The following is a 21352-nucleotide window of genomic DNA, read 5'->3' as shown; positions in this document are numbered from 1 at the left end:
GGCTCTCGTGCCATCGCCATCAGCAGGCCACAGCCAGTCCGTGCAGAAACCTCCTCGTGTGTGTTGGTTTGAGGCAAACAGCAAAGCACTGTGTGCTGTCTGTGGAAGAGCTTTTCTGCGGCCTCATGAAACTGGCACACCTCCACGTCCTGAGGGTTCCTGGGGATTGCTTCTCAGGTAGGCCAGGCCAGCTTCCATATGTCCACACAGTCCACCAGGCAACACGCAGACCCTGCCACTGCGGGGTCTCGCTGGCCGGTGTCCTCGGTTGGCTGTGTGATGTGCTCTTGCCGTGGCACGAGGTTAGGGTGCTGAGTGCAAGCCAACCTCGTATGCTCGTGACGATGTTCCCGTGTCTTCTCCAAGACCCTCAGCACACTGGGGTATGGCTGTGATGGGACCCCAGCGTGATCTCTGAAATTCCAGAGAAATTGCTATCGCTATTTTAAAAACTGAATAATACTGTACATGCAGTGAAAAATACTGATCTTAAGTCAGTGGTTTGATGGGTTTTTAAAAAAATGTATCCAGCCCTGGCTGGTGTGGATCAGTGGATTGAGCGCCAGCCTGCGAACCAAAGGGTTGCCAGTTCGATTCCCAGTCCAGACACATGCCTGGGTTGCATGCCAGGTCCCCAGTAGGGGGCACACAAGAAGCAACTACACATTGATGTTTCTCTTTCTCCCTCCCTTCCCCTCTGTCTAAAAATAAAATCAGTTATTAGGATCGTGCAGGGACCTCAGCACTTGATGGGGTGAGAGAAGGGCTGTCTGCACAGCTGGGACCCCATGCTCATGTGCTCTCAGGTTCCCATGTGGGAGGAATCAGGGACAGAGGGGTTCTGGGCCCTGGGGGAGAGGCCACAGTGAAACAAAACTGTTCCTCTCCCCTTCCTGGTGTGTCCAGCCCTAGATTTCTACTCCAGCAACTTGTGGGAACTTCCCTGCTAGACTCGGGGCCTTCTGCAAAGGCCATTTTCTGTGGCCGGCTGTGAACACTAGTGCTTTGGGGCTATGACGGCAGAAAATGTATTCTGCCCCATGGATGACGTCCTGCTGCACATCTAGTTATCGACAGCTGATGATTGTGATCAGGCAGGAAAAATGCTCTGATCCTTTCACAACTTGTAGAAGAGTGAGCTGATGTCTTTGCGGCCTTTGAAGGGCACCAGTGCTTCTGGTGTTGTGGTGGACACATGCATCTGTGTCTGTGGGTTTGATTCCACTGCAGTCATTTCTTTAAGCAGTCACACTGTTCTGCCTTCAGCCAGGAGGATCCTCTTCAACTGGGTCCTCCTGCTGCTTGCACACGACCCCGGCGTCCCTGGGAAGGGTCATGCCAGGAGCGTCCTGGTCCTGGATTTCTGAGACAGCCGTGGGGGCATTCTGGCATCCTGCTCAGTTTAGCCTCCTGAGCTATGAGGCCTGGGCCAGTCCGGTAGGCCTGCCAACTCTTCTAAAGTCTGGGTGATGGGTGCTCCTCCTCTCCCACCAGCAAGGTGTCGACGCGAAGCCCCTGAAACAGGAGGCAACACACATACTTCCCCTTTCCTTATTTCGGACATCCCCGCTACACCCTGTAGCGTGTGCTGTGTGAGGAAGCTCACGCTGACAGTTCACACGCGGTATGGGCACCACGGGGCCACCTGGGGGGTTACTAAATCTTCGCAGTGGGAGTGAGAGTACAGGCCACCCGAACTGGGTGTTGCTCTGCACCCGTCCCTGAAGTCAGCTAGCTCTCCAGTGCCGCCAAGTGGGAGCTAGAGTCCAGATGGGATGCAAAGCCGTACTGGTTTGGCTCTGCCAATGAACATATCAATTCTGAATTAGGACTTCAGCCCACCACCCCGCAGTCTTAGCTCTGCTCCGTGTGCTCAGAGACGTATATCCCTGCCTCCCCAAGGGGGCTGTCATTCCGTCCATCAGGGCTGGGTGGTCTGTGGTCCTCGGGCCCACTCCCTGTGGGGGGACAAGTGGTCCCTCACAGGACAGAGACTTGTTCTGACATCCACGTGGCAGCACTCGGTTACTCTGATGGGAAGTGAGCCCCGTTGGTGAGAGCTGGCACTTTCAGACACATTGCACCCTGGCTCCAAGCAGAACTGGTCAGAGAACAGAGGCCCCACCGGGCACAGCCCTGGTCTGACGAAGGCCTGCCCTTTGTCTCGTGCACCCGTGGGTCAAGGTGCCTGTGTGCTGGGTGACAATGTGAGGAGAAGCGGGTCCTGGGCCAGGTGTCCCTGAGCGGGAGACAGCGCCCAGGGCTCTGACTTGATCCCTTTCTGCTGCTGTGCCTCAGCCAGGGTTCCATGTATCACCTCTCCATCTAGAACATTCTGGGGAAGCACCAGAGGGTATGAATGTCTTCTAGAAACACATGGATTAGTGAGCTTGTTGAGAGAATGTGACCTGCTAAGTGTAAATTTTGGTGGAGATTAGTGCATGTGGCTTCTGGTCTACCACTAACCTGAAGGGAAAGAAACTCACTGATAACAGTCGCAAAGCCCATTGTGATGCCCAGTGCCATGGCATCGACCCCCTGGCTGACCACCTGCTCTGCAGGCGTTGAGGTGCCATCATGAGGACTAGCTTCCGGACTTTTCTCACCAAGTGATCAGACGGTGAACTTGAAAGGGTGGCGATGGCAGCATGTCTGCTGAACTCTCGGCAAGATTGCCGTGGGTGTGAGCCCCAGTTCCACCACTCAGCGGCTGCGGGATCTTAGGAAGACGGTTTGAGTCCCCTCAGCTTATCCCCTCACCTGCAGGATGGGGATAATCCTGGCGCCTGTCTGTCATGGTGATCATGGGCTGGGGCCTAGTTGGTCTTTGTGAAGTTAGCCATTCGTCTCATTGTTCCCTGCTGGTGACTGTTAATTAGTAACAAGGAGCCTGAGGCCTGGCTGGTGACCTACACAGGCCAGCAAGCCCATCAGAAGAGCCACAGAGAGGCCTCTAGCAGCCCTGGCAAAGCAGAGGGCAGTGTGAGACAGGGAGACGCAGGTGCAGATGGGGAGTGGGGAGCGGCCTTGGGAGCCAGTGTCAGCCTCAGCTCCCACCATTACCAACTCAGCTCACTGACTGTGACTGACATTCCAGGATAGAGCATTTGCCCGCCCCCCTTGAAGCCCAGGCCTTTGCCTGAGGCACATGTGGAAGGACACATGTCCAGGGGAGAAGTCCCACAAAGACAACCTGGAGTGCTTGTGGCCATAGGGGAACAGTACTTGCAGCCAACACGCTGCACGGCTATTGGCAACAGCCTCCAACATGCTCAGCCCAGTCCTTTCCTTATGAGCTTTGGGGCCCAGGAACAGCACTGGGGGTGCAGCTTCCCTCTCCTCACACTGGGGTGGTGCTTGGTGCAGGGAGGTGCTGTGGTGGGGAGTGCAGGGGCATGGGGCACTCCGGAGGAGGCCTCAGAATGGTGGTTGGTTCGTGGTGCCACCAGGATGGTGGAGCGGTGGGCAGCGTTGTGGGGCGATGGTCTGCAGCAGGGGGTAGGAATGGCTCCCTCCCTGCCTCCTCCACACACTCCACTTCTCTGCCCTCAGCCTTTGTCATTTCAGGGGAGAGGAGGTCTCGGCTTGTGGAGTGCAGCCCGGGGCTGGTCTGCTCAGGTCTGAACACAGGAATGGTGGGGCATCCTCCCTCTTTCCGGGGCCATCCTGTGTGGGTCTGCTGCTGCTTCCCAGTGCCTTTGTCACTGTAACCTCCTAGCCTCCGGTTCCCCACTTTCCCTTTCTCAGGGTGTTTACCCCCCAATGTTGACGTGACAGCAGTCCTGAGGTTGGGGCACTTGGGTGAAGCAGGACAGGTTCAGGAAGACACAGCAGCAGCCAGCCACACAATGGAGGAACAAACAGTCCAGGCCCCTTTGAACCACAGCCCCAAAAGCAAACAGCCTCCAGGATGCAGGCTCGGGAGGTGCCCTAAGCTCCTCCCTGCCTCACTGAAATGCGGGTGGAGTGTGCCCAGACTTTGCTTCTGAGTTGTCCTGGGCGCAGTTAGGCTGTGGTCCGTGGAGAGCTGCAGTGACTGTCATATGTGATGACGTAGAACCTCATCTACAACAGAGAAATGGAGTGAGGGTAACTGGTAATGGATCCTTTGCATCACAAAGTGACATCATTGGACGGAGTTCCATGTCCTGCCCTCAAGCTTAAGACTCCTGGGCTCCTGTCCCTCCTGCGGAGGGACACACACCACACACACATACTCACACATTCATGCCCGCTGTCTCTGCCTCCCCCCCCCCCCCCCACCCCCACAGCACAGCTGTACCTAGGTCCTCAGGAAGTAGTCTCCCAGGGAGTGCACAGGTCCCTGGAGCCCTTCCCCAGACCCTGGGACAGTGGCCCGCACAGGGCCCAGCTACAGGAAGAAGGGGAGAACCGCATGCAGATCCCATCTGAGGGCCCCTCCCCTCACCGTCCCCCCTGCCCAGCGACCCCCGCCTTCCCCCCTCCACCCCCGCAGAATCCCGACCCCCTGACAGGAGCTCAGATCTCAGGAGGGGCTTCCACGCTCCAGCCCCCATTCCCAGCTGATACTCCAGGTTAGGCTCCCACAAGCCCTTCCCCGTTGCGGGCTGAGGACACCCCATCCCCACACTGGGGCCACACACTCTCAGACCCTGCACAGCTTGGGCTCCAGGGAGTCCCAGCATTGCCTGTTCAGGTGATGTTCCCACCCAGGTCCAGCCACTCTGACCCCGGGTGTGATCCCGGGCTCTGCATGGGACAGCGTTGGGTCACGGCCCGTGGTGCCGGCAGGGAAGGTTCTGCCTTTCTGTACCAGGACGGGGTGCCGCTGACTCCCCGTGGACCCTTCGGCGCATCTGAGGGAGGCCAGTGCCACACCTCCCAAATCCCCATCCCCGGCCCCCTGGGCAGGCGGGCCTGGGGTCTGCAGGGGTCCACGGGGGTGGAGAGGGAGCTCGTGGGGGGTGTGTGGGTGAGAAAGGCTTCCGCGGGACGGGGGTCCACGGGGGCTCCTAGGGGCGGTGGTGGCTAGGGAGGGTTCCGCAGGAGGCACGGGAATCGGGGTGGGGAAGAGGTCCTCAGAGGGAATATGGTGGGTGGGGAGCGGTTCTGCGTGGGGAGGGGCGGGTGGTGGGTGAAGAGAGGGCCGCAGGGAGTGGCTTGGTGGGTGGGGTGTGGTGGGTGAAAAGGGGGTCCGCGAGGGGCGTGGAAAGGGTGCGGCGTACGCAGGTGAGGTGGGGACGGAGATGGAAGGAGGGCTTGGGGGCTCGAGGGCTGACTGACAGAGGTACTGCGGCAGAGGCTGAGCGCCAGCAGGTGGAAGGGGGCCGAGGGCCGGGCGCCCGGGAGAGAGAGAGAGAGAGAGTCGGGGGCCGTTCTGGGGCGTGTCGGGGGCGGGGCCTGCGGTCGGAAGCAGGGCGGGTGGTTTGCGCGGGAGCTGTGGGGCCGTGGTGAGGCGGGACTTGAGGGCGGGCTGGCAGCGAGGGGGCAAGCCGGGGCGGGCCGGGGCGGGGCTTGAGGACGACGTGCGGCGGGGGCGTGTCCTGGAGCGGCGGGGCGTTTCGGGGGCGGGGCCTGGGCGGGGCCGGCGGCGCTGTCCGGTGCTGAAACCGCGGCGGCGCGGAGCACCGGGAGGAGAGGCCGCGGAGGACTGAGCGCTGAGCGCCGCCGTCATGGGGCCACCGCTCGCGCCGCTGCTTCTGCTGCTGCTCGTGCGGCCGCTGCTCCTGCCTGCCGCGCCCGCGTCCCTCGCCCGGCCGCTCCCGGGGCTGCTCGGTGAGTGGGGACAGGGTGCGGAGGGGCGTCTGAGGGAAAGAGGGCGCCGGGGGACGGGCGTTTGTGAATGAGGGGTTGGGGGAGGGGTCTCTGAGGAAATAGGCGGTTGGGAGGGGGCGCCCCAACGCGAGAGGGGGAGGGGCGCCTGAGGGAAAGGAGGGGTCCGAGGGGGCGCCGGGTAAGGTGGCCGCGGGTCCCACGCGTCGCCCCCGCCTCAGTTTCCCCCGCAGCGGCCCTCGTCCCCGTCTGCGTCTCCGGGTCTCTGCCCTGGTTGACGCGCGTGGGTGCGCCCCGCGTGTCCGTGCCGCGTGCGCGGGGCGTGGGGGCACTGAGGCCCGGCAGCGGTCCGCGGGGTTCGGGCCAGAACTCCTGACGGAGCCTGCGGCCGGGCGCGCGCTGCGCCCCGGCTCTCGAGTGTCCGCGCCCCGGCTGGGTGGCCGCGCGGCTCGGGCAGACGGGCGCAGGGCCGGAAACACCGGAGGCCCGCGGCGCCTGCCGCCTCCTGCCGCCGCCCACGAGCTGTTTGCTCAGCTGCCCGCCCGCCGCGGCCGCGCGGGTCCGGGACGGGGCTGAGGTTCCGGGTGAGCGGGCCCGGTCCTAGCCCCGTCCTCCCACGGCAGCCGCGGGTCCCTCGCGTTTGCCCGGCGACACCGCAGAGAAGGGGAGACGTGGCTGCAGGAGGCAGCGTCCTCCTGGAGAGGGCCACGGGCAAGGAGAAGGCAGTCCCCGAGCTCCCCTGGCGCGGCAGCGGTGTTCTGACCGCAGGCAACGGTGAAAAGGGTGCCTCTCCCTCCCTCACCAGGCGCCCCGAGGGAGCCTCTGGGACTCGGCCGCTACGCGGGGCAGTGGAACTGACCCCCGGGGCGCCAGGGGATGGGCCGCCCTCCTACGTTCCCTGCGCCTCGGGCAGCGCCTGGCGGTCAGTACAGAAAGCGAGGTGCAAGCGTGCTCGTCCCGCCCTGGGGCCCGCTCCCGCACAGCCTTATCGGCCTGGGCGCGCTCCCTGCGTCCTGCCCGCCCAGACCCTACCCTGCAGCCCCGCTCCCAGGCAGCTGCTGCCGTGTCCTCAGGATCCACACACACCGTCTCGGGAAAGTGCAGGGGCCACGGTCACCCGTGAAAGGCATGAGCTGCTGTCTCTCCCCCCCCATCTCTCTCTCTCTCTCTCTCTCTCTCTCTCGCTCGCTCGCTCGCTCTCGCTCTCGCTCTCTCGCTCTGCCATCTGCATCTGGTCACACCCACTGTGTCATTCCATATGAAAGATGCACCTTAGGTCCGGCCCCAGCCATGTATGTCACTTGTAACCTGTTTATTGAGCCACTTGCGCTCAGCCCCAGGCTGAGGCCTGCAGAGCACACCGGCCCCAAAAGATTCAGGTGTTTGCTCCTTGCTGACCCCAAGGCGGTGGGGTGCCCCCGTTTCTCCCTTTCTTCAAGGACACCCTTTCCCCTTTAATCACTTTAGCTCCCTGCCCTTGTGCCCCCCATGTGCCCATGTGTTTCTGGTGCAGAAGCCTCCCTTATGGCACATCGTGCACCACTATCTGTGACACTATTGTCAGAGCTGGAACCGTGTAGCGATTTTCTTCTCTTCATTTACGTCGGTCCCTGGGTTTGCCTTTGCTTCCTCCCTCTGCCTTTCCCCATGATTTCAGGACATCCTTTTGTTTAGTGCTCAGTACTTTTTCCACAAATCTGACGTGAGTGTAAGCCCTTTGTCTTTAAGCTGGTCTTCGGTTACTGGGAGGCCCATTTGTGAGCCTGCTCAGGCAGCCCTGCCTTAAAGGGCAGCCACGTAAGACCCTCCTCCTTTTGCTAAAGAGATGCGATTTTCCTTTGCCAAAGGTTAGGTCGTCAACCTTTCATGCATATTTTGCTTGGAGAATCCAAAGTCAAACCTCATCAATGCACCTGTCTTTGAAGATGGCTGAATGTTTATTTTCCTCCTTTGTTTTTTGCCTCCTGATTTGCCCACACATATTTTTTCATTCACCAGCAAGCCCACACGGGGCTGAGGAGAGAGGAGGAGCAGCAGTCGGCTTCCTTTGTGAACTAGATGGCGTGATGGTTTATTTTTAAATCGAAGCATCCTTCCTGCCACAGAAGCACAAATCCATCTTTGCTTCTTGGGGTCTGCAGCCCTTGCTGTTCCTTACTGGTTGTGAGGAATGAGCAGCCTGCCCCTCCCCCAAAGTGAGCACCCTGCTTCCTTCCCAAAGCCTGAACATTTCTCTGCCTGTTGTCTCCTGCTTCTCCGGCTCCTTCACCCTCAGGTGCTCTTGTTCCTGTGCAGAAGGATTGGGGCTCATGGAAAACCCTGCGCTTTCAGGAAGCAGAGGCACCCAACATGGGCTCACCCACAAAACCAGATGCATCGGGTGGGACTGTCGTGGCCTCCTGTGTCCAGAGATGGCAGCTGAATGTGTCAGCCTCAGGGGGAACGTGTGGGGAATAAAGCAGATTTTCAGATGGCCTCCGCTCTGTGCCCAGCTGAGCTGAGTCTCAGCATCTTGCAGCTCTTCTTTAAAAGCTCATCTGTTTTTATTCCTGGTTACCAAGATCACCCTCAGTGGTGCCCAGGAGCAGGTGTGGGGGTGTGCTAAATTTGGAAGTCTGCTTTCTACTTTCCTCCATGGGGCCCCTTAGCGCTGGCACATACTCCAGGAATTCCTATGCACTGTGCAATGTGAGGACCTGTTGGGTCCCTGTGAAAAAGGTCAAGAGCAGCAGGTGAACCTGAAGTTTGGGCTGAGATGCCAGCCCAAGACTCATCACCGTCGGGGGTGTGATTTGATGAACTCTTTGGCAACCATTGATTGTTTTGTGTGATCATTTCTGAATTCTGAATTTATTTCGTTGTGTTTTTTACATGCAGTATTACCTCATTTGTGAATGTAGTTATTCACCCACGTTGTGGGGGGGATGGTGTTAGCTGAGCTGTCATTGCACATGGTCTTATTAGGAAAGGTCTCTGTTAACATGACCCCTTGGAGCGTTACCTTAGAACATTAAACTCTGTCACGAAAAGGTGGTTGTAACTAAATGTGGCCTGGGCTTGGGTGGCAGGTATTTGCCCAGATAGGTGCAAATATTGATAGTTTAATATGGAAAGGCTAAAAAAAAAAGCTTAAGAAATGGGCAGAAAGGGTTTTTCATCTACATGTATCCTGGTGGTCGCCAGCCCAGTGAGGCTCAGCTAACTGAGAACCCATCTTATCTCTTCTGACAAGATGTTTCGTTTCCCAAGACAGCAGACAGCTGACTTCACGGCAGAGACCCTCTGCGTCACAGAAAAGCACCTGGCAGCTGTTTTCACGTTAGTCTAAATTGACCCTTGTAAATGTAGACCTAGCTGGACTTATTTTTTTAAATCTAGGTTGATAGGAGGCCAGAAAACCGGAGAAGCAGAAAATAATAAACACAATTTTCTGCTACCTGGAAACAGAGTGGGAACAGTTTGTTGAAGAAAGAAGGAAATTTTTTTCTTTTAATTCGTGCTCTCTCTACCAGCTCTGCCGCAGCCACTATTTAAACAAATATCCAGGGCAGGAAATGAGAAGGGGCGTGGTTCTCCTGGAAACACGTGTGTTCACACAGTACGTGAGTTCTTTGTTTGTTCGTCTGCTCCTGTGTGGATAAGTGGGGAACTCCAACACTAGTCTAAGGAAGTGAACTTCGGACGGAGGTGCTGATGTATGAAACACACGGCCCATCTGTCTTCCAAACACTGCTGTATGTGTGTGATGTGAACAGATAAGGAAGCCGTTTGGGGTTTTGCAATGGTCACTTGGTGTTAACTCACCTGTATGGAGGTGGATTAGAGGGTATTTGACTTATTTTGTTTTTGTCTGTTTCCTCCAATCATACTAATTGTGATTCAGAAAGTGCAGGGACACGCCCTGCCAGCGCGTATGTCCTGGGGGGGTGGTTCAGGGGCACCAGGCGGGAGAGGGTGAGCTAACAGCTATGAAACAGATTGGGGAGCTTTCTCTTTTTAATTTAATTCAAATTATCATACAAGGAAATGATTATTTTTTCTTTTGGTGCACCGATCTATGTATGGATTCTGGTGATAGGTGATAGTGTCCCATCACCTAGCACTGCCCACACCCTCCCTCTGTAGTGACAGCCTGCCTGGTTCCCTGCGCCCCACAACCCCGGGAGCTTTCTGGTTACATGTGCCCCCCCAGAATAACCTCGACAAGACAGGCTCTCTATCTGTTTCCCAAATGGAAAGACTCAGCCCGGGCCTGAGATTGGGTCCCAGGTCTCTGGCCTTTAGACTCTGCCTTTCTTTTCCGGTGGGTGATTCGGGATGGGGAGGAGTTGGCTCTGGAGGATATGCGTCCCAGCACAAGGGTTCTGCACGAGAACAGGGCAGTCTGACTCTGGCTACTATAGGGACAGAGGCCATTTCCACTTGTCAAACTGCCTCTTTCTAAGGGTCTTCAGAATCTCTAGGCTCTTTGGTCCTGTTCCAAGAACATTTGAAAATGCTCTTTGAACCTGTGCACCCCAATGTTCATAGCAGCACAATTTACAATAGCCAAGTACTGGAAGCAACCTAAGTGCCCATCAGCAAATGAGTGGATCCAAAAACTATGGTATATCTACACAATGGAATTCTACGCAGCAGAGAGAAAGAAGGAGCTTATACCCTTTGCAACAGCATGGATGGAACTGGAGAGCATTATGCTAAGTGAAATAAGCCAGGCGGTGAGGGACAAATACCATATGATCTCACCTTTAACTGGAACATTAGCAATAGAAGAAAAAAGCAAACAAAATATAACCAGAGACAATGAAGTTAAGAACAATCTAACAATAACCAGGGGGGAGTGGGGTCAGGACAGTGGGAAGAGGGGATTACAGGAACTACTATAAAGGACACATGGACAAAATCAAGGGGGAGGGTGGAGGTGGGGGAGGGAGGTGGGTTCAGCTGCGGTGGGGTGGAGGGATGGGGAGAAAAGGCATACAACTGTAATTGAATAACAATAAAAATTAAAAAAAAAAAAAAGAAAATGCTCTTTGACCACAGGTAGGGGTGCGGGGGTTGTAATTTTTCTGAGTTGGATTTTGTTCTGGTGTCAGATTTAATTATCTGGTTTGCCTCTGTGTGGAAACTGTGATGTTCAGAAAAGAATAACTTGTTTGGGGCAGGAATGCATGTTCCCCTATAGAAGCTTGACGCGTCTGTAAACACTCTGCTCAGAATGCTCTGGGTTTCCATCAGACTCCCCGCAGTCCCGCTACTGCACCAGCCTTCCGTCCTCTGTGGCTGTTTCTGTTTTGTTTTTTAGATTCCACATACTAATACAGATGAAATATTGTGGCATTTGTTTTTCTCTGACTTATTTCACTGTGCAAAATACCCTCTAGGTCCATCCATGTGTAGCAAATGCTAAGATTTCATTTCTTAAAAAATTATTTATTTTAGCGAGGGGAAAGGAGGGAGAAAGAAAGGGAGAGAAACATCAATGTGTGGTTGCCTCTCCAGCGCCCCCTCCTGGTGACCTGGTCCACAGCCCAGGCATGTGCCCTGACTGGGAACTGAAAGATCTCATTCTTTTTTATGGCTGAGTAATATTCCATTGCACATAGGCACTACACCTTCTTTGTCCAATCATCTATTGATGGGGACCTAGGTTGCTTTCACATTTTGGCTATTGTAAATAGTGCTGCAGTGAACATAGGGATGCACATATCTTTTTGAATTAGTGGGTTGTTTTTTTTTTTTCAGGTAAATACCTAGCAGTGGAATACCTGAGTTGTATAGCAGCTTTATTTTTAATTTTATGAACAATTCCCATGCTGATTTCTGTAGTGGCTGCAGTAATTTACAGTCCCACCAACAATGCACCAGGGCTCCCTTTTCTTTTCTCTTCATCCTCACCAACACTCGTTATTTGTCGATTTATTGGTGACAGCCATTCTGAGAGGTGTGAGGTGATATCTCATTGTGGCTTTAATGTGCATTTCTCTGATGATTAGTGATGTTGAGCACCTTTTCATATGTCTGTTGGCCATCTGTATACCCCCTGCCCATTTTTAAATTGAATTTTTTTTGTGTGTTAGTTGTATGAGTTCATTATATATTGTGATTATTAATTCTTTATCAGATGTCTTATTCATGAATATCTTCTCCCATTCAGTAGGTTGTCTTTTTGTTTTGCTGAAGGTTTCCTTCACTGTGTAAAACATTTTGGTTTGACGTAGCCCCACTTGCTTATTTCCATCAGATTTTTAAAATGTATTAATACCAATACTAGACTTGTTACAACAAAAAGCCCACATCAAATCAAGGGATGAAGGAGGGATTACTTTCATAAGAAAATTTTAAGAGTTGGTTCCACCTAAGTTTGACATTTAGAGTGTCCAACAAGCAAAGGAAGGCTCATTTTAGTCACTTGTTGTTCTTTTATGAGACATGCTGGCATGAAACTTCCCCTGATATGACGCGGGCGTTCTGTGTCACCATGTGGCTCTGAAAGCCCATTTCAGCTTCTGATGCTGTGTCCTAAATACAGTAGAGAGGATGTGTTTGGAAATGGTTTGTTTGGTGGAAGGAATCTTCAGAAGAAAGGCTGACCTGGTTTCCCAAGGGAAAAGGACTCTATATTAATGGTGCAAGTCAAGTTTGGCTCCAACAGCAAAATACAGTCACCTCGTAAATGGACAGAGCAGGCAATAAAACTGGCCATGGGAGGCCAAGGCTGCTTCCATGTGGGCTGTGGCTTTAATCCGGCTGAAAGGACCTGTGATGGACCTGTGACCCGGCTGGAAGACAGTTCAGCGATATGCATGTTCTCTGAAGTAGCCATACTTTAATGGCACCAGATGAGGAGTACCAGGGACAATGTGGCTTCACAGTGGCTAACAGGCAGTGGAACCTGGTGAGGAAGCAACATGAGTCACCTTCCACTGGCTTTTACCAAAACTTGCGTCAGGATTTCTCTCTCTTCCTCTGCTTTTGCCTGAAAGCAGGTCGAGGTTGGAACCACTAGACGTCATTGGATTTAAGTGCCGTGTGAATGGACAAAGATGTGATTAAAGACAGGCTCAGCTCCGAGGGGCAGGCACCTGTCCTTGGCACCTGGCCCTCCTGGGGCCTTGTCCCTGCTTCACCAGGGTGCTCGGTCCTGGATTCTATGAAATATTAGCCACCAGAGAGAAAAAGAGGATTCCAGCACAGCCAGAAACGGCAGGGATCTCCAGAACGAGGTGGGGAGTGAGTGGATGTGGGCCCAGAGCACAAATTAAATGACTTTCCACTTCAGAAATCTTTACAGTTTGCATTTATACTCATTGAAGTCAAGAAAAATGAAAGGACTTCACCTGCAGTCTCTCTGAATTCACAGCACAGAAAGTGCCAAATTCTTGGAGTTTGTGAGAGGGTCACATGAGACGGTGGGAGAGTCCAGTTTGTTATTCCCAGAAGCTCCAGCTTTCTGTATTTCATGTCGGAGGTCGATGGCCAGACAGGGGGGGATATTGTTATTACTCCAAATAATATTACTTTGCTGACTCCAAGTCTTGGCTGAACTTACTATTGAGGTATTTTCAAAAGAATTACCACTAGATCTTAAATAGTAATATCATTTATGTTTTTTAAATAAGCATATTTAAAAAATAGTCCCATTCAACTAGGATGCTGGCTGATCATGTCATAGTAATGAGAATAGTAAAGGGCGATAACACTGTCTGGACTTTATTTCTTATCAGCCCTCTGAACAGCTAAAAGCCCTTAAATAAAAGAAATAGGACTTAAATAACAGTCCTACAAATTCTTACACATTTGAGTGGAAAGTGTAATAAAAAGAAATAGTACATACCCTTTTTCAGACACACTCATCACTTTCTTTTAAAATATGTAACATTTGTAGCATTTGATAAATGCGAAAACCAGAGCATTTTTTTTTAGTGTACCTGACATGTCTAGGTGGCACAGTGTTTGAGTGTCTGGATTTTTGTTTTGTTACCAAGGCTTGAAAAATATTTGGTGACAGACATGGGAGGACTTTGTCCTCGTGTGGAAGCACTGAGGACTGCACACACGTGAGGCCTGCCCGTCCACCTGGGCACACAGACCGCACGGCCTCACTGCGAGGCCACCACCCCAGCAGTGCCCTCCACCCCCAGCCCTGCACCCTCTGTTGGAGTGGAGTGAAGGCAGAGCCAGGGGGATGTCATCCACCCCCATGTGGGGCTTCCACACCCACCACTTTTTGTGCCTATCTCCCGGGACTCGGGAGGCATGAGGACACCAGCGTGCCACCACAGTCTCAGAAAAGTCCACTGTGCTAGTTACACTGGTGTCTCGAGGTCCCCGAAGGTCTCACTGGCTCCTTCAACATCTCTTGCTGTGAGTCCTGGGCTCATTTTCAGGGGCTCTGTGTGTGGGCCTGCCAGGACTGAGTCCCTCTGCAGAGAAGGGCTCTGCCCTCCAGGTTGCACCTCATTGGAGTCCAGGCATCATTACAGTCTGTGCCTTCTGTCCCTTCCTGCTTGTCTGCACAGCTCTGTGGGCCCCAATCTGTTCTCACAAAGTGAGCCCTCTGTGCTGCAGTTGGAGGGACGATTCTTGTGGGCAGGTTTGGATACACGAGAATCCTGGGTGCCCTGTGGCCTCCTTGGGGTGTGCCAGGTTCCTCAGGGGACAACCGTGGGGTCTGGACTGAGTGATCTTTGCTCCCCATAGGTCACCTGTTTCTTCCCAAAACACTTCCTCTGAGAGGAAGAAAGACGAGGAGAAGCACCTCTTTGCTCTCCTCCCGGCTTTTGTAAGGTTCCTTGGGTTCTGCGGACCCTGGACCATTTGTGCGGAATGGGGAGGGTCAGGAGCTGAGGGGTGTACACCAACCCTTGCCCTGACCACTGGCTTTGATGTTCTCGTGTCCTCATTCTGCTGCTGTTGGTGTGGGGTGTGGCTCATGCAGCAGCACGTCCCTCCTCAGAGAAAACCCGGCAGGGATGTCTGTGGAGAAGGGTAGTGATGTTGGGGGTCCCATGTAAAGCTCACAGGCTGTGGGGGACATGTTCTGGGGCTTTCCCAGTGAGGACTCCACATTCTCAGCCCCTAATACTCACACCTACGACCTGGAATATGCTTCAGAAAAAAGGCTTACTGTCAGAGTTCAGTTGAACAGAGAAACCATGATATCAGAAGCAAAATCATACAAAGACGTATTTCTTGCAGAATCGTTTTGGACTGAAATTCCTTGTCTGCCAGGAGCCTGTCAGGGTCTCTCTACAGAGGGCCCAGTGTCCAGTCCATACCCGCCTGTTGGTCACTAGACAAATCTCTGTGCACACACCTCCCTTTCAGCGGCCACAGCAGGCCCGAGGCTCCTGTTTGCTTTTGCCTTGTTTGGGGCAAGAAGCAAGTCCTTTAGGGATGCACATCCAGTGAGGGCGGTGAAAGCACAGAGACCATTTTACAGGAGTCTCTCATGCTTGGAGTCTGAGCAGGAAAAAGCACTCTTTAAATGGAAAAAAATATTTTTCAGAATAAAGACTAGATTCTCAGTTTAGTCCCCTAAGAAGTGGGGTCTACTTATTTTCTAATCTCTATAACAACTCCCAGTAGTTGTCTATTCCCAACATGTAATGAACTTGGAGTTTAATTTATCCTCATCATAGGACGTGGGTGGCCACATACACGTCCAGTAGCTGAAATGTGTGAGCTACATTGCCAGTGCACATGAAACTCATAAGACGAGCAACTGTCAGGAGAATGGACCGAGGCCATATCGAAACAACAGTTTGGGGACGAAAAATTTGTTAGTAAAACATATGGAACGTGTGTAAGGGACAAACAGAATATCACTCTTTAGTAATGAAATTAGATTCCGCTTGGTTATATGTATGTCGTATCTTTGGGAAGTAAGATGGAGTTCGCAAAGAGCATCTTGATTTAGTGCTGTTCTGATAAGATAAAAAATGTGCGATCGAGCTGAGAATTTGGATATTTATGTTCTTATTCTCCAGAGACTTTGAGGTAGTGGTGTAGACGTCAGATTCACTTCAGGACACAGGTACACTATGTTACTGACACGGCCGTACGTTAAGAAGTCTGTTGGTAATGTGAAAAGTGGTATGTTCAATCCAAATTGATACTGCCAAAGAATATATAGCATTTGCTTAATGATTAAATGTTTTCCTTAGGAACTCAGAAAGAACAACAGATGTCCAGGGTAAATTTAAATAGAAGCACTAAGGAAAAAAGAATGTTTGAGACCATTAGAGCTGATCTTACATAAAATAACATCTCACAAAGGTTGTGTGTGAAATGGATACTAATTCCAAAATTAAAGCCTTATTTTGAAAGATTCTACCCAGGTATGGGTATACTGTTACCACATTCCAACTGTTGTACTAGTTCCTCTAGAACGTCGAACCACACTAGGAGAAATGGCCCACCAGGGATAGGACAGTGGTGACAGAAGTCCACGGCGAGCATCTCATCCCGTCTGAGTAAGGCTGACGGGCTCCTTAGGCCCTTGGACACCAGACAGAAGCAAGAGCCGACTCCTGGAGAAAGGCAGCAGCATTGCAGCGCCCAGATGGTCGGGGCAGTGGCCTGAGCACCTACTGTGCTCCCGCTTCTGTACCAGGCACTGGACACGTCAGCACGAACAAGACAGTGTCCCTGCTTTCGAGTTCTTCCCATGCTTCCAGAACCCTCCCTGTCTCCAGAACCTTTCCTGCCTCTTGAACCTTCCCTGCCTTCTAGAACCTTCCCTGCCTCCAGAAGGCCACCAGAGCCTTTCTCTTTCCTGGGCATTCCTAGTGCTTATACGGTAATGGAATTCTATTCAGGTAATTCACTAATAACTGCCAAGAACTATTTTCCACACCACATCCACTGTTCTTGGTTTGGGAAGCTTGTCTACGTCTCTGCGTGAAAAGACCTTGGTGAGGAAGTGCTGAATTTTCATCCCATGGGTATTTATTTTGTTGTGTTTCCTAACTTTTGCCAGGAAATGGAAATGGCACCTATGAACTTGGCTTTTACCTTTGGGGCCCTTAAGAAATAGATGCTTTTCATTAGATGTGCCAACAAGCATGGGCCTTATTAAAAAATAACAACATGCAAAAGCAAATAAAAAAAAATCCCACATCCTGCAACAGTCAGGATAAAATGCAACGAAACGGGACTGAGTGCAGGTCCAGCCCGAACGCTCACCGCACAAGGCGCTTGTGCGTGTGGGGCCGAGGGGCAAGCCGGCACTTGGGAAGGCGTGGGCTGCAGTCTGGCCTTCCTCCCCTCCTACTCCTTCTCCATGGTGTTTGTGACTTTGCAGCTGCTTGGGTGAGAGAAGAAAGCTCTTCCATAAATCCCTAAAAAGATATAAAAGCGTCTCAGCTTCTGTGCTATGAATTGTTTCCTTCTCCACGAACTACAGTTGACCTCGACCCACCAGCTTATAAAGTGTTCCGTGTGCCAGCGTGGAGTGGCGAAAAAGTGACCCAAGCCCTTGCTGAGGGGCGACGAATTCAGGGCCTGCCAGGTTGTTATCTGTTTCTCTGCTCTGTGCTCTGCTCACCTTGTGTTTGGAATTGATGACCTCTGGCTTCTTCTGTGGGCTGGGTCATAAATTACCACTAGGAAAAACAGAAAGTGAAGTGTTTGCGGAAAGGAAACAAGGGTGAGAAGGAAGGGCTCGTGTCTGGATTTGGTGCACCGGGCCGTGTGGGCGGGTGTGAGTGCTCAACGGTCTTGTCCTGACGGCACAGACTAATTTGTAACAGTGGGCAAGCCAAGTCCTCTGGGGCCCACGGCCCAGGCCGGTCGAGGTCCCCCCACAGCTGAGAGCACCTGATTTTGCAGGGGATCTGACAGCTGGAGTCTCAAGTTTCCTCTCCTTGGCAACTCCGTGTTGACTCAGAGTACCCTGTGTTCCCCTGCTCCCTGCGGCAGGGAGTGTTTCTGATATGTGAGGTTCCAGGTGGGGGCAGCACCCCTGACCTAAGCCTGGTGGAGGAGCAGGGGTTCTGGGACCGCAAGTGGGTGAAGGCAGAGGGGTGGGGGGGGGCAGGGAGACCTGGTTCATGAGGAGCGAAGGCCATGAGATGGGGCTCACTGCACTTTCTAACCCAAAGGAGTAAGGAAACATCGCTCTGAGCAGGTGCTGCTTGATCTCTTGCCACAGGGCTCACCACTCCCTCCCCACCCCCAGTCTCGGCCTGGCACTGTGCATTTTCTGATGGGAATGTGGCTGGAGGGGTGTCAGACTGAGGGTGTGTGCTTGCTGCGGGTGGACTTAGAAGCCCAGAGGAGCAAAGGGGAAGAGGTGGGCAGGGGTGGCAGGATGGCCCCACTGTTGGTGAGCAGGAAGGACAGAGCACCTTCAGAGGGATGAGGCCACCGTGTCCTGTGGCGTTTTGATGGTGAGGTGGCCACTCTTCCAGCAGCAGAATGGAAATGCATTCATGCTGCATGGCCTTTCCCTTCCTCCTCCTGGATGGGTGATTGTATTTCTCTTACAGGAATGGCAAGGCATCAGCGTCTCTGTGGGCAGCGAGGTTAGGTGGATATACGTGTGCTCTGGCTTACCAGTCCACCCACGTGAGTCTCTGTCCCAGCTGGCAGCAATGAAGGTCGTGTTAGGTCCTCTAATATCAGGGATTCCCAAACTCAACTCTTTCCAGGTCACTCAGTGACGATCTGATTCTGAGAATGGGGTTCAGCCAACACTTCCTTACAAAGCCTGATTTATAACCTGAAGGTCAGTGTCATGCCTTGGGGGACACACACCCAGCAGGGACCAGTGTGGGTCACTGCCCTGCATCTGGTGAGGGTAGAGCAGACACGGCGTCTTCAACACAGAAGGGATGACCAGCCACTAGCTTCCATCGGGCCACATTTATTCACTTTGAAAGATTTTTTAAAAAATTTAAGTCCCTTCAGTTTAATGTTTTTAAAAACCTTTTGCTTATTAATTTTTTAGAGAGAGAGAAAAAAGGTAAGACAGAGAGGAGCATCAATATTTTTGTCCCACTCATTCATGCATTCACTGGTTGCTTCTTGCGTGTATCCTGACCAGCGTTCGAACCCATAGCCTTGGCATATCAGGACGACGCTCTAACCCACTGAGCTACCTGGATATTCTGAGATTATATTCTTTTCTTTTTTGACGTTAGTGATTTTTTTCTTTTAAGAAGTGATTATGATAGCAGATGGTAGGTACTTTTTTCTTTAATTAAGGCTTTTTAATTGGAAACATAAACATTTGGCAACCTTGTATAAGTTCCCCCAAATTAAAAAAAAATGGTTACTAGTCTGCGAAATTGAAAAAAAATAGAAAGCACTCTTTAATAAATATTTTTAAAGTTTTATTTAGACATAATTGACATACAGTGCTGTATAAGTTTAAGGTGGACAGCATAATGACTTGACTGACATACATTTTGAAATTATTACCACATAAGTTTAGTTAACATCCATCATCTCATACAGATACAAAAAAAAGAAGAAAAAAGAAAAAAAATTTTCTTGTGATGAGAACTTTCTTAGCAACTTCCAAATATACCCCTCAGGAGAGTTAGGTATGGTCGTCACGCTGAAGTACCGTTTCTCTGAAGTGTAGCCGGTGAATGAGGTCTGCTCCAGGAGTATTTGTTTAAAGGATTCGTGGCAAATCTCACAGTTTTGTGCAATGTAAATCGGGCTATGATTGACACCAATATTCGAGGACCTTCTTTCCCTGCAGCTCTCCTGGGTAAATTCGAGAAAAGAAGTCTAGTCTAAAAGTTGTTTTTTTACACCCAAACTAAGGACCCCAGAAGGAATCATTTAATGTTCCTATAATCTCTGGGAGTAACAGGAAAAAAAAAAGTAAGGAATTTTATCATATTATAAGTAACCAAATCATCCACTTCTCTGGACCCCAATTTCCCCACATAAAATAGGAAAATTGAAGTCTACATATTCATAGGTTTATAAACACGTTTTAATAAATGACAGTCACCTCCTTTTATGCACATCGTAGTGGCAGTCATGGACGTCCTAGCAGCACTCTGGCCATTTCTGCACCCAGGATGACCACACTGTCCCCACATCCGGGATGGGCATGGCACCTGCATCCTGGGCTGGAGGCCCCTGAGGGCTCCTGATACTTCTCCACTGCTCACGGTCTGACTGCTCCCAGCACGATGCCTGCCTCTCGTCTCAGTCCTGGAGGGCCGTGTCCCTGCCCGGTTCATCCTTCCTCCTGCGTTTCCCATTGGTTAATTAACTTGAATGTTGGGTGGACTGCTTTGGGGGCTGGGCCAGCCCGCCTGGCTCACGGCAGGAACTCGTGCATTTGTCAGATAATGAGGGGCCTGCAGGTCTGCAGCGAGCCCACCCAGGCTCAGCCTTCGCATTTCACATCTCCATAACGAAGAGCCTTCCTAAAATAAATGCGGCCTGCGTCACATCTAATGTATTCTATGGGGAGGGTGGAAACCACAATCACAGGCTCAGCCCGGCCTCAGCCTGTTGTCACAGTGCCAGGACAGCCTGTCGTGAGCTCAGGAATTTTCTGGCCTAGAGGAGATCTGAATAAACACCATAAATACCCAGGGAGGCAAAGAGCGAGACACATTCACTCATTCAGCTGGATGGAAGCCATTTAGCTTCCTTTAATTTTTCATCATTCCTGTGGTTTTACTGTTTGCTAACAGACCCACCATAGAAACGGTGGTGTCACCCTGGCTGGTGTGGCTCAGTGGACTGAGCACTGGCCTACGAACTGAAAGGTTGCCGGTTTGATTCCCAGTCAGGGCACGTGCCTGCGTTGCAGGCCAGATCCTGGGTTGGGGTGTGTGAGAGGCAACCAATCACACATCCATGTTTCTTTCCCTCTCTTTCTCACCCCCTTCCCCCTTCTCTCTAAAGTAAATAAATGAAATCTTAAAAAAATAAGAAACAGTGGTGTCAGGTAACCTTTGATACCAGCAGCTACATTGAGAAAGATGTGGGGCTGTTCTCACCCTCTTTCCCTCCAGAAGAAAATGAAGAAGACCCCTTTTCTCCTTTGGAGACATTTAAATATGGAAAACCCAGAGCACAGAAAGGGTCCAGTTTCGCTAGTCCAGGGCCCCCTTGCCTTTGAAGGTCACGGGGAAGGTGGGCCATGGGGTTTCAGGCCTAGAGCGGGGTCTGTGGCATCACTGCTGGTCTCTCTCTCTTTTTTAGAATTTTTAAATTGATTTTTAGGGAGAGGAAGGAGGAAAGAGAGAGAAAGAGACATCAACTTGTTCCACTCACCCATGCATTCGTTGGTTTTTTCCTTGAACGTGCCCTGACTGGGGCTGGAACTTAGAACCTTGGCACATCAAGACGATGTTCTACCCAGTTCAACCGGTTGAGCTACCCAGCCAGGGCTGGTGTCCTGTTCTTCGAGCTAATAAGACCTTCTGACATCTGTGGACAAAGAGCAATTTGGTTGCACTTCAAAGTCATCACAGCTGCTTTTAATCTCAGGGAGAGGGTTCAGAGGCAGGAAAGCGACTCGCAACAGGACCTACTGGACTCAGAGGCTAGCACCACAGCAGGTGAGGTGGCTCTGGGCCCTGGCTGCGAAGTCACTACACCTCCGTGCCTCAGC

General features: G+C 52.1%; 1 protein-coding gene across 1 annotated transcript in view; it reads left to right on the top strand.

Moving 5' to 3' along the window:
• Positions 1-5590: 5590 nt before the first annotated feature.
• The window catches only part of PTPRN2 (protein tyrosine phosphatase receptor type N2), a 395976-nt gene continuing 380214 nt past the window's right edge, over positions 5591-21352 (top strand). The window contains exon 1 of the mRNA XM_053927307.2: positions 5591-5757. Coding sequence (XP_053783282.1) covers positions 5655-5757 — 103 coding nt within the window. The 5' untranslated portion in view covers positions 5591-5654. The remainder of the gene's footprint in view (positions 5758-21352) is intronic.

This window comes from Desmodus rotundus, chromosome 6, assembly GCF_022682495.2.
Source record: "Desmodus rotundus isolate HL8 chromosome 6, HLdesRot8A.1, whole genome shotgun sequence".
Lineage (NCBI taxonomy): Eukaryota > Metazoa > Chordata > Mammalia > Chiroptera > Phyllostomidae > Desmodus > Desmodus rotundus.
The sequence above is the reverse complement of the archived record's forward strand: the minus strand, read 5'-3'. Positions and strand labels throughout refer to the sequence as shown.